Source organism: Palaemon carinicauda, chromosome 15, assembly GCF_036898095.1.
Source record: "Palaemon carinicauda isolate YSFRI2023 chromosome 15, ASM3689809v2, whole genome shotgun sequence".
NCBI classification, from domain to species: domain Eukaryota; kingdom Metazoa; phylum Arthropoda; class Malacostraca; order Decapoda; family Palaemonidae; genus Palaemon; species Palaemon carinicauda.
Genome location: NC_090739.1, coordinates 3,691,468 through 3,704,552, shown reverse-complemented (window position 1 = coordinate 3,704,552; position 13,085 = coordinate 3,691,468). Strand labels below are relative to the sequence as shown.

General features: G+C 39.7%; 2 protein-coding genes across 5 annotated transcripts in view; one reads left to right on the top strand and one right to left on the bottom strand.

Moving 5' to 3' along the window:
* The window catches only part of frtz (WD repeat-containing and planar cell polarity effector protein fritz), a 29,088-nt gene extending 22,905 nt beyond the window's left edge, over positions 1–6,183 (bottom strand). For both annotated transcript variants that reach the window (XM_068388076.1, XM_068388078.1), the window contains exons 1-2: positions 5,944–6,183; positions 2,426–2,616 (exon numbers count right to left, since the gene is read on the bottom strand). In XM_068388076.1, coding sequence (XP_068244177.1) covers positions 2,426–2,577 — 152 coding nt within the window. In that variant the 5' untranslated portion in view covers positions 2,578–2,616; positions 5,944–6,183. The remainder of the gene's footprint in view (positions 1–2,425; positions 2,617–5,943) is intronic.
* A 4,819-nt stretch (positions 6,184–11,002) lies between these two features.
* The window catches only part of LOC137654447 (tRNA (32-2'-O)-methyltransferase regulator THADA-like), a 64,240-nt gene continuing 62,157 nt past the window's right edge, over positions 11,003–13,085 (top strand). Inside the window, exon 1 of one of the 3 annotated variants that reach the window (XM_068388072.1) lies at positions 11,003–11,029. In XM_068388072.1, the coding sequence (XP_068244173.1) occupies positions 11,023–11,029 (7 nt within the window). In that variant the 5' untranslated portion in view covers positions 11,003–11,022. Of the gene's footprint in view, positions 11,054–11,082; positions 11,407–13,085 lie in introns of those variants that run through there. The other 2 variants (XM_068388073.1, XM_068388074.1) reach the window with 2 other exon arrangements.

Sequence of the window (13,085 nt, the reverse complement as noted above, 5' to 3'; positions counted from 1 at the left end):
GGCATATCAGACGCTCGATCTAGACGAGAGTTTAGATGGAGGGAAGGCAAAGGCTGTCTTCCCCAAACTCCTCTTGGTTTCCAACCAATCGCCTAAAAGCCGTAAAGCTCTCTTGGATGAGCGAGAGAGCACAAGTTTTGTAAAGGCTGGCATGTCAGCAGGTACGCCTAAAACAAACTCAGACGGCGGCGAACGAGGAGCAACAGAGACGAAGTGATCGGGAAACAACTCCTTAAAAATTAACATGGCTTTCTTAAAGTCCATTGATGGCGGAACTGTTCTGGGTTCATCAATATCTGAAGGATGATCCTCAGGCTGAGGGTCAGCAACGTCCTCATCTGAAGGTTCCTCATCTGACAACTGCTGAGAAACAAGCAAAGGGGTTGGCAATGCTTGACACGCCGCGTCCACACGCACTGGTGCATTAGTAGCGGACCAGGACGCAACGTCATGTAACTGCTTGACAGTCTGTGAACTGTCAACAACAACAGGTGCGTGAGGACGCACAGCGTCCACCCGAGACTGCTTTGACCGCCTAGTCTGAGCAGTCAAAACAACTCTAGAATGCGGAGGTTGACGCTCAGCGTCAAAACAAGTCAACTCCGATGGTTGGCGAACGTCCTGAACGTCAACAGGAGCATCAGCAAGATGCCTAAAGTCCAAATGCGGTTGAAAATCCACACGAGACCGCATCGAGTGTGGTTCTAAACAACCTGACTGACGTGACTTGGCTACGCCAACGTCAACAGGACGCACAAAGGAACGTTTGGGTGGCTGAAGGCCAGGATCTCGATGAGATAAACAGCTAGGCTCAACGGAAACCTTATCGGCAGAATAGTCTTCCATAAGGGAGGCAAGCTTAGACTGCATGTCCTGCAGTATAACCCATTTAGGGTCCACGGGAATGGGTGCGGTAACCGACGGGGTTAACGTCTGAGACGGCACAAGCTTGCCTTGCTTAGGCGGCGAGCAGTCATCCGATGACTGCAACGGGTCCGAACTGTCCCAATGACTACATCCAGGACGCTGGACCTGTCCTGAAGGGACCGACTTCCGTTTAAGAGGCCTAGAAACCTTGCTCCACGGTTTCTTGCGCGAGAACCCTTCGGAAGACGAGGAGAAAATGGGCTCTCTCGTCTTATGGTAGGGGCGATTTTGGTGAGATACGCCTGATACCATAGAGGGAACGTCTGTTCGCTGATCAAGGCCTCTCGAACCCATAAGTCGTACGACATTACTTCTCCCCTGGGCTTGGGAGCTTGCAAGAGGTCCCGGACTAGGTGAACGACAGGCACGAACAGACGAACCCTCGGTCGCAACACTGTTCACAACACTTTGCGCACTAATCACTTTCCCACTTTCCGCTGTGGCACTCTGACACTTAAGCTCCTTCACGTCAGCCATGAGTTGATTACGATCAGTTGCTAACGCTTCAACTCTTTCCCCCAAGGCATGAATAGCACGTAACATGTCTTGCATAGATGGTTCCTGAGTGCTAGAAGGGGGATTAGGAACAACCACTACAGGGGAAGGATTAGGTTCAGGGGCATGTGGAGAGGAAAAATCTACAGACCTAGATGAACTCCTCCTTATCCTATCTCTCTCTAGCCTACATGCATACTTATCGTATTCGAGCCAATCGAATTCCGAAAGGCCCACGCATTCCTCACACCGATCTCCCAATTGACAGGTTTTACCCCGACAATTGGAACACACAGTATGTGGGTCGAGAGATGCCTTTGGAAGACGCCTATTACAGTCCCTAGCATTACACTTACGAAATCTAGGTACTTGTGAAGGGTCAGCCATTTTGAATTAGTCAAAGAAATTCCAAAAAACAATCCAAGTCATCAACAATTAATCTGATTCAATAAAGAGTTCAAGAGTTTATGTTGAGGAAAAACACCTGCACTGCGAAAGCTCAAACCAAAATGAAGTACTTCACCAAATATGTTGAGAAAACTCCAGGTTCTACAGCGAGTATTGATACGTCTTGTCGTCAAGGTCGACAGAGAAGAATTGAAGGGTTTGTTTACATGCAAGAGTGGTATCTGGCCGATAGTTGGCGCTGGTGGGCACACCCGCAACCTTCATAGCGATCGCTCGCGAGTTTTTTTAATGTGTTTTCTGTCGAGCCGCTGAGTAGCAGCTATTATATATTCACCGGCTAAGTTAAATATTTAAAAATTAATAGTTAAACCAGATAGCATACTTCTCCAGGATACAAACTGGCAATGCTTTCGTATATACAGTACTGTACTTGACTTTTGAATATTCCACACATGAAAGTGTGTTGGAAAGTTGTCATTTAAAGTGGCATGTTAATTTTCAACAAGCAATGTTTACAACAAATTATTTCGAGAATACTGCAACACAATCAAAATAAACAAAAGCAATTATAAAATAGTATATATATAAAAATTACCTGAATGCACCAAAATCTGCATCTTTAACAATGACATCATCACGAAGAGTCCAAAAGTGGACATCGCCTATTAGGGTAACCATCACTATTGCTCCTTGTAGTGTTGCCTTAGTGGCAATTACTTTTCCCTTCTGGCTCACACATATTTTCATGTGTCATTTCCTTGGATGTACTGAGAAACTCGTCTGTCACTGAAAGACAAAAATTCCTCATTACTGTACTTATAACTGAAAAAGATGCACTGATAAAAATTATAGTATGTTGTAAAATTCTTTATAGTTATTGGAGACCTGTCTATCATAAAGATTCCACTATGTTTTGAACATTGTTCTCCTGTTTGGTCTTTAGTACCTGACTCCCATCTTAAATTATTAGACTAGCTTTTGAGGTCTATCAATCTTTATCCCTGATCTGGATGCTAATCTCTCTCTATTTAACTCACACCTTGTGTATGGCGTGTAAGATTTTTCATATTTCAATACTACTTTGCAATCATATTTTCCCAAAATACAGTGCTGCGTACCATACACCACACACTACAGTATAGTACTGGGTAAATTTTTAGTTTCAGCCAAATTTGGAAAAATGCAATAAAAATATATTTGTTGCATCAGAAATAGTGTGGTTTCAATGAATTTAACGTTTATTTTGACTGCAAACCAACCGATTTAGAGATTTACTATGTATACCCTAGTTCATCCCACCAATTATGGGGGACACCCTTTGGGGGACACCCTTTGGGAACCGGGGTTTTGGGTGGGGGAAGGGGGGGAGGGTGTTGGGGCATTGAATGATATTTGCAATAAATGAATAATTAATGTTCCAGCACCCCTCCCCCATACCCCTAACTAGGCCTACCGGGGGGAGGGGGGTAGGGCCCCCCAGCGACCCCCCCTTAAAGCCACAGTAATTTTCAGGGCACCACAGAACCTAACAAACCCACCTAACCTAACCTAGGGGCCCTGTACCCCTACCGGGGGGGGCTTCGCCCCCCCTGCGACCCCCCCTTATGGCCACAGTAATTTTCAAGGCACCACAGAACCTAACAAACCCACCTAACCTAACCTAGGGGCCCTGTACCCCTACCGGGGGGGGCTTCGCCCCCCCTGCGACCCCCCCTTATGGCCACAGTAATTTTCAAGGCACCACAGAACCTAACAAACCCACCTAACCTAACCTAGGGGCCCTGTACCCCTACCGGGGGGGGGGGGGGGGGGGGGCGCCCCCCCTGCGACCCCCCCTTAAGGCCACAGTAATTTTCAGGGCACCACAGAACCTAACAAACCCACCTAACCTAACCTAGGGGCCCTGTACCCCTACCGGGGGGGGCTTCGCCCCCCTGCGACCCCCCCTTTAACCAGGGGTAAATTTGAATATATATATTTTGTTAAATCACTTCTTACCTTAAACGGAAGATGACGATGAAGATGTGGAAGGTTGTGGTTGACCCTCCTTTACAGATTTGGTACAATACCACACATGTCTATCCTCACGAAAATGTAAAGCCGAATCACATTTACCACACTGGACACTTAAAGGTAATACGGAATGCTCCCTTAGAAAACGATTCACTACTTCAGGAGTTCCATTATAATTCCCATGAAATCTGCCGATCACATCAAAATAGGAATAACGACATATTTCACACAACCGTACCGGAGGATCCATGACAATTAAGTGACGTGTGATGAAAATATAGAAACCGGAACTTTTGAAAACCGAAAACAAACGACAATCACGGGTTTCTCCCATAATGAAATAGGGAAAAAAACAAAATACTCTCGTTTACAATGTTATATTGCACGAAAAACAGATCCTTGAAACAAGACTGAGAGACCAATGAATCGTCCAATAATAACCCTTGAAAAGAACCCAGTAGTATTTAGATTGGAGGAGCGACATTAGTGGGAGGAGCAAATGCGCATTCAAGTAAATATTGTCACATTGCGCAATGGGGAGGAGCCAAGTAAGATGAAAACAGATATACAAACGAACAAGAGCTACCTTGCGTGCCCATGGAAAGATATACACTAAACTTAGAAAAAGTCAAGACCTTCAATTCCTGAAATATTTTTTTTCTCTGTAAGTATGCATTAGCGACAATAATGTATTGAGAAGAAGTGTTTTGTTATCACGTGCTTTACTAGGAAAATATATTAATATAATACATTTCCCAATTTGGTTGAATCCAAAACTTTACCTAGTACTGTATTGTAATTCCTCTCAAATCTGTTCTAATAGTTCCATTCTGGATACTTATTCCAGCTAGAAAAATTGTGTAATGACCTCCATAATTAAAAATTGAATAAATCAAGCTTGGTGCAAATGACTTTTTGTCGAACTGTTTAACACGTCTCATTTCATAGTTTACCTGCTACTAGTAAGTCTAATATTGTTACTCATCTTTTTACATCATATCACTTTGTTATTTCTCTTTACTGTATGGTTTATTTTTTAGTTCTCTCTTTCTTATCTGTACTGGAGACTAGAAGGGTTGGAAGACTCAGGCCTACATGGCTGAGGACTATGAAGCATGAAGTAGGAGATGATGAATGGAGAAGTGTTGAATTAAAAGCTCAAGATAGAGACGACTAGCTAAATATAACCGAGGCCCTTTGCGTCAATAGGCGTAGGAGGAGATGATGATGATGATGATGAAATCATTAGCTCAATAAAGTTTCGAGGTAGTAATACGATGAACACATATATGACTCTATAGAAATGGGGTGGAAAGGTACGTTTTCTATGCGCCCGGAAGTCCTCGCGAACAAAAGCTACAGTGGTTTCGACCGTGTTTCATTAATGTTACTTGGTAGTGGATTCACCATAACTCAAAACCTATGGATATCCGCCAGAAATTATCATAAAAAACGTTCAAAGTAACTAATAATACACAGTGTTCCCCTTATTTAAGTTAAAAATATTTTAATATAAAAATTGGGGTGTATGTATGATAGCGGCCACCTATATGCATTATTATGGCTAAGTTATAATACGGCATTGTAAGGGGGTGGGGTCCGATAGGTATGTAGGTAAGGACACGGCTTGTAGGTTAGGTTACGGAGAAAGTTTAGGTTAGTTGCTGTCCATTTTTAATCATCGCATGAGGAACTGGCCGCTGATATACAAAGGCTCCTAAAAATTGACCAAACAAAATGTGGGTGATGACGAACAGATAGGAAGAATTCTCGTTTTCTAAGAGGGCAGCAAGACTGATGACCCCACGTTCTACACACGTACCAAATAATCCAAACACGTATCAAATAATCTAAAATGCCACAAACATACTTTTATTTCTAACAGGAACCTGTATCTATTAAAGACCCACCCTTCACTTTACCTGCCTGTCCTGGATTCTGGCCAGCCCAATTCTGACCAATAAATCGAAAATTTAAAGATCATGAACTGTCAAGAGCTACTTTAAATTCCTTCTGCATTGCATACCACGTATATTATATGAGAAAATATATCAAAATCATAAATTTACAGATTTTCAATAACCAATTAAGCAGCCTTACCTTGGAGCAATGGGCATTGACCCGTAAGTTAGCAGGCGAGGTCTCCAATAAGATTTTCAATTTTGTTTTAGGGTATAAAAATCCGGATGTCAACATTTAGATAAACAATATAAGAGTTCAGCAGCTCGGTGTCAAAATACAATAGCACTGAAAGCGTAATAAATTAACTTTCTTGAAATACAAAATAGAAAGTTAAAAGATCTGTCAGGTACCCGAAAAGAAACATCAACAACAACGGGTGCGTTGTCTTCGGTTGTGATGTAAAATTCTAAATTATTAATAAGAATTAATCCGTCAATTCACAATCTCTAAGAAATAAAATTTATAAATTATTAATATAATAACCATTGTTGTAGTTTTAGAGCACTTTTATAGTTTTTATATACATATAAAAGAGAATGAACGACTCTGGTTCACCTGTTGATTGTTCGGATGTCAAAACACGGCAATTCATCTTTCACTGTTAATTATTATTATTATTATTATTATTATTATTATTATTATTATTATTATTATTATTATTATTACTTGCTAAGCTACAACACTAGTTGGAAAAGCAGGATCCTATAAGCCCAAGGGGCTCCAACAGGGAAAATAGCCCAGTGAGGAAAGGATATAAGGAAAATTAAATATTCTAAGAACAGTAACAATATTAGGATAAATATTTCCTAAATAAACCATATAAAACATGAACAAAATGAAAAGAAATAAGACAGAATAGTGTGCCCGAGTGTACCCTCAAGCAAGAGAATTCTGATCGAAAACAGCGGAAGACCATGGCACAGAGGCTGTGGCACTACCCAAGACTGGAGAACAATGGTTTGATTTTGGAGTGTCCTTCTCCTAGAAGAGCTTCTTATCATTGCTAAAGAGTTATTTATACCTTTATCTAGAGGAAAGAATTATAACAAAGATCATAACTGGTATAACCCATTATCTTTTAATGTAATTGTATTTCTAAGAAATCTTATTTCTACCTCTGAGCATCTTCATTTATTCAGCTATTCAGATTTACAATTGGATCTAAATGTATTTATCTATAATTGTTGTTGTTTAAGATATGCATTTGAAATAAATTTCCACACTAGGTATATTCCAAAGGTCTATTTACCATGATAGATTGTATTTCAGCTTGTCTAATATCCTTTTTGTTATTATTTTTACTAGCTACAACCCTAACTGAAAAAATAGGATGCTACAAACCTTAGGGGTCCAGCAGGTAAAATAGCACAATCTCGTTTTGGATCTATACTTTTGGTCTGGCAAAAGTATTACAGAGACTTGCAGTGAATTTTGAACTATTTGCAGATTATACGCAATTTTACTTCTCCATAAATGACATCGATGATACCGCTGAATCTTTAAACCACGTTCTTACTTTAAGAAATATTGTTATGGTATGAATAATAATTAAACAATTAAAATTAAATGAAAATAAAATTGGGTTTATGGAGTTAGGAAAAAAATACTCAAGATACTTGGGTGACATCCAATTGAATATTGATAACCATATGATTCGAAGATATATATATATATATATATATATATATATATATATATATATATATATATATATATATATATATATATATACATATATATATATATATATATATATATATACATATATATATATATATATATATACACACACTTGGGTGACATCCAAATGAATATTGATAACAATATGAATCGAAGATATATATATATATATATATATATATATATATATATATATATATATATATATATATATATATATATATATATATATATATATATATATATAAAGTAGTAGGTTGGCCAGGGCACTAGCAACCCGTTCAGATACTACCGCTAGAGAGTTATGGGGGCCTGTGATTGGCCTGACAGAACTACATTGGATCCTTCTCTCTGGTTGCGGTTCATTTTCCCTTTGCCTACACATAGGCCGAATAGTGTGGCCTATTTTCCTCTGTTCTTATACACCTGACAACACTGAGATTATCAAACAATTCTTCTCTCAAGGGGTTAACTACTGCACTGTGATTGTTCAGTGGCTACTTTCCTCTTGGAAATGGTAGAATAGAATCTTTAGCTATGGTAAGCAGCTCTTCTAGAGGACACTCCGAAATCAAACCATTGCTCTCTAGTCTTGGGTAGTGCCATAGCCTCTGTACCATGGTCTTCCACTGTCTTGGATTAGAGTTCTCTTGCTTGAGGGTACACTCGGGCACACTATTCTATCTTATTCCTCTTCCTCTTGTTTTTTTAAAGTTTTTATAGTTTATTTGGGAAATATTTAATTCAATGTTGTTACAGTTCTAAAAATACTTTATATTTTCCTTGTTTCCTTTCTTCGCTGGGCTATTTCTCCTGTTGGAGCCCCTGGGCTTATAGCATCCTGCTTTTCCAAACAAGGTTGTAGCTTAGCAAGTTTTGGAAAGAAGTGAAGAGAGTAAGGAAGGCTGGTTCAAGAATTGAAGAGGCAGTGAAAGATGGAAATGGAAGGTTGTTAAAAGGAGAGGAGGCAAGGAAAAGGTGGGCGGAATATTTTGAAAGTTTACTGAATGTTGAGGATAATAGGGAGGCAGATATAATTGCTGTTGCAGGTGTTGAGGTGCCAGTGATGGGAGATGAGAATGAGAGAGAGATTACAAGAGAGGAAGTGAGGAGAGCACTAGATGAAACGAGAGTAGGAAAAGCATCTGGTATGGATGGTGTGAGAGCTGAGATGTTGAAGGAAGGGGGTGTGACTGTACTTGAATGGTTGGTGAGTTTGTTTGATATGTGTTTTATGTTGTCAATGGTACCTGTAGGTTGTGTTTGTGCGTGAATTGTACCACTATATAAGGGTAAGGGATATGTGCATGAGTGTTGTAATTCAAGGGGTATTAGTTTGTTGAGTGTAGTGGGAAAAGTGTATGGTAGAGTACTAATTAATAGGATTAGAGATAAAACAGAGAATGCAATCTTGGAAGTACAGGGTGGTTTTAGAAGAGGTAGGGGTTGTATGAATCAGATTTTTACAGTTAGGCAGATATGCGAGAAATATTTAGCAAAAGGTAAGGAGGCGTATGTTGCGTTTATGGATCTGGAGAAAGCGTATGATAGAGTTGATAGGGAAGCAATGTGGAATGTGATGAGGTTATATGGAGTTGGTGGAAGGTTGTTGCATGCAGTGAAAAGTTTCTACAAAGGTAGTAAAGCATGTGTTAGGATAGGAAATGAAATGAGCGATTGGTTTCCGGTGAGAGTGGGGCTGAGACAGGGATGTGTGATGTCGCCGTGGTTGTTTAACTTGTATGTTGACGGAGTGGTGAGAGAGGTGAATGCTCGAGTGCTTGGACGAGGATTGAAACTGGTAGACGAGAATGACCATGGATGGGAGGCAAATCAGTTGTTGTTTGCGGATAATACTGTACTGGTTGCAAACACGAAAGAGAAGCTTGGCCGATTAGTGACAGAATTTGGAAGGGTGTGTGAGAGAAGGAAGTTGAGAGTTAATGTGGGTAAGAGTGAGGTTATGAGATGTACGAGAAGAGAAGGTGGTGCGAGGTTGTCATGTTGAATGGAGAGTTACTTGAGGAGGTGGATCAGATTAAGCACTTGGGGTCTGTTGTTGCAGCAAATGGTGGAGTGGAAGCAGATGTACGTCAGAGAGTGAATGAAGGATGCAAAGTGTTGGGGGCAGTTAAGGGAGTAGTAAAAAATAGAGGGTTGGGCATGAATGTAAAGAGTTTTGTATTAGAAAGTGATTGTACTAACTGTGATGTATGGATGGGAGTTGTGGGGAATGAAAGTGATGGAGAGACAGAAATTGAATGTGTTTGAGATGAAGTGTCTAAGGAGTATGGCTGGTGTATCTCGAGTAGATATGGTTAGGAACGAAGTAGTGAGGGTGAGAACGGGAGTAAAAAATGAGTTAGCAGCTAGAGTGGATATGAATGTGTTGGGTGGTTTGGCCATGTTGAGAGAATGGAAAATGGCTGTCTGCTAAAGAAGGTGATGAATACAAGAGTTGATGGGAGAAGTACAAGAGGAAGGCCAAGGTTTGGGTGGAAGGATGGAGTGAAGGAAGCTCTGAGTGATAGGAGGATGGATGTGAGAGAGGCAAGAGAGCGTGCTAGGAATAGGAATGAATGGCGAGCGATTGTGACACAGTTCCGGTAGGCTCTGCTGCTTCCTCTGGTGCCTTGGATGACCGTGGAGGTAGCAGCAGTAGGGGATTCAGCGTTATGAAGCTTCATCTGTAGTGGATAATGGGGGAGGGTGGGCTGTGGAACCCTAGCAGTACCAGCCAAAATCAGCTGAGTCCCTAGTCAGGCTGGGAGGAACAAAGAGAGGAGAGGTCCCCTTTTTTGTTTCATTTGTTTGATGTCGGCTACCCCCCAAAATTGGGGGAAGTGCCTTGGTATATATATATATATATATATATATATATATATATATATATATATATATATATATATATATTATATATATATATATATATATATATATATATATATATATATATATATATATATATATATATATATATATATATATATATATATATATATATATAAATATACTCTTGGCACTCCCCAAAAGAGGTTAGTTCACTAAACGTTAAGCTGGGCTCCACAATGCACTAGAAGAGTTGGAAGACCCAGACCTACATGGCCGGGACTATGGAGCGCGAAGTAGGAGATGATGGATGGAGAAGTATTGAATTAAAAGCTCAAGATAGAGTTGACTGGCGAAATCCTACCGAGGCCCTTTGCGTCAATAGGCGTAGGCGATGAGGATGATGATATAATATATCACTATTTTTACCCAACACCACGTGTGATGATTGGACATATGTCATTCCGTTAAAATTAGCGACTTTAACTTAGCTTGACGTTACTCATTACATATAATGAAATGTCTGAATTAAGTACTGAGGATTTTAAGATATTAAATATCCATGCATATATAATAATATAACTAGGAAATGTATAATTGGAACTTATGTGTAAGTTATTAAAGAGAAATAGCTTATTGTAATTTCCTCTAAGGGATTCGAACACTTTGTTTACATATGACATATGTCAACTAGTAACTATAGTTACAATGGAAGGTAAGATGTGATTTCGCGATTCCGGTAAGGATATTGTTGGTGTAAACACTATTTTTTTTACAAATTTCCTGACCAAAATATTAATATAATGTAGTTTTACCGTACATTGATATTATTAGCCTGTATTGTGTCGTGTCCAAGATACTAAGAGGTATCATCAGTAGTGTGGGTAACGAGGAGTTGAACTATTTGTTCTTATATAGTTCGTCACCAAATCGATAAAATGGTCATTTCAAATCCATGGAGGAAAACTAATCTCATTTCATCAAATGACTTGTTTGTCATTAAGATACTAAATGCATCAGTTGCTGGGAAATATCTTAACACGGGGTAAGAAGTCTAGACAGAAGATCCAGTCTTGGAATAGAAAGGTTATGGTAAGATGTTTTTCTTTGGTTTAATTAATGATTTTTGCTTTCCACCCTGAAACGTATGATAGCGGCTACCTGGGTATTACTGTACTTACAGTCGGGGGGTAGTTTGTAGCGCTACGGCCAAGCGTCCTAATTTGCTTATTATCGCTCCGACTGTTATCTTGTATAGAAGAAAAACGTTTGGAAATGGTCTACGGATCTTAAATATGTTGTGTAAGGGGGGTCCCGGGGGGGCGCAGCCCCCCTGGGTAAGGACACGGCTTTTAGCATAGGTTAGGTGGGTTTTTTAAGTTAGCTTCTCCCGTCGTACTCGTAGGTAAGGAAACTGTTGTGTATGGGAGGGGGGGTCCGGGGGGGGGGGGGCGAAGCTCCCCTGGGTAAGGATACGGCTTTTAGCATAGGTTAGGTGGGTATTTTAAGTTAGCTTCTCCCGTCAAAATTGTTTTTAGAACGACGGCCACAGTTCAGAATATTCCCGTTTTCTACTGGATCTGGCTGTCACCCTACAAAGGCTCCCAGTCGGGGACACCTTTCCTATTAAAAACCAACTGAAAAACACCCGTTTCCTTCGATGACAGCCGACTAAGAATACGGTAGCGGAAGGCGGGTCGTAGAGGGACGTTAGCCCACCCCCCGTTAGGTAAGTAGGTAAGGACACGGCTTGTAGGGTAGGTTAGCTGGTCTCCATTTTTAATGCACACTGGAGGAACTGGCCGCTGATCTATAAAGACTCCGATGCAAGTATCCAGCCTGTATGGAGGCAATAATGTTTGGTTTACGTTGGTTCGCAGCAAATTTTCCCTTATATTCTCCATTGTTAGGTAAAAAAAGAAAAAAAAATATTTAAATATACTAGATTTAGGGTTTGGGAAACTTCCACTAGTATGCAAGGTCATGGAGAGTATGCCAATTTATGTGGAGGTCCCTTAGGGTAGAACTCGGTTCAATTATAGAACAATGCAGTATTAGTTAAGACATTGAAACTTGCATAATTGAATAGATCTTTACAAATACACTATTTTGAATCCCATATACTACTGGCGGAAACATCTATTAAAGAAGTTATAGATTTTAATAAGAAAATACCTGTTCTGCTTGCCAAAACAAGGAGCAAAGAGGAAAAGTTTAATTGCAAGTGAAGCGAGCGTTTATGTCAGAGCAAAAGCAACTAAATCATGAGCTCAATTAATTAAGGAAGTATTTTTAATTCAATGAACACTGCTACAAATGTCTCGATAGAAAATGGGATGGAGAATTCCATTTTCTATACGTCCGGAAGTCCTGGCAAACAAAAACTCCAGTGTTTTGACGGTGTTTCATTACTATTATTGTACTTAGTTTTGACTACAGTAGCTGTTTTTTTATTACGATGCCTGGTTTTTATATTGCGATGATTGGCGGAAATAACAAAGTTTTAACAAGTTAATTTAGATATCACCACAATGACACTAGTACAGTATACAGTATTTAATGACCTTTCAAATGTAATTGATGACGATACCCAGCACAAAGCCATAGCTTTCCAGTTATGGTAGTTGACCCACCATAACTCAAAAACTATGGATTTCTATCAGGAAACTATCAAAAACGTTCAAAACATCACAAAATACATTAAATACAGTTTTATTTTCTACAAACTGTTTATTGCACAATTCTATAATTTTATCGAGAACTTTCATAGA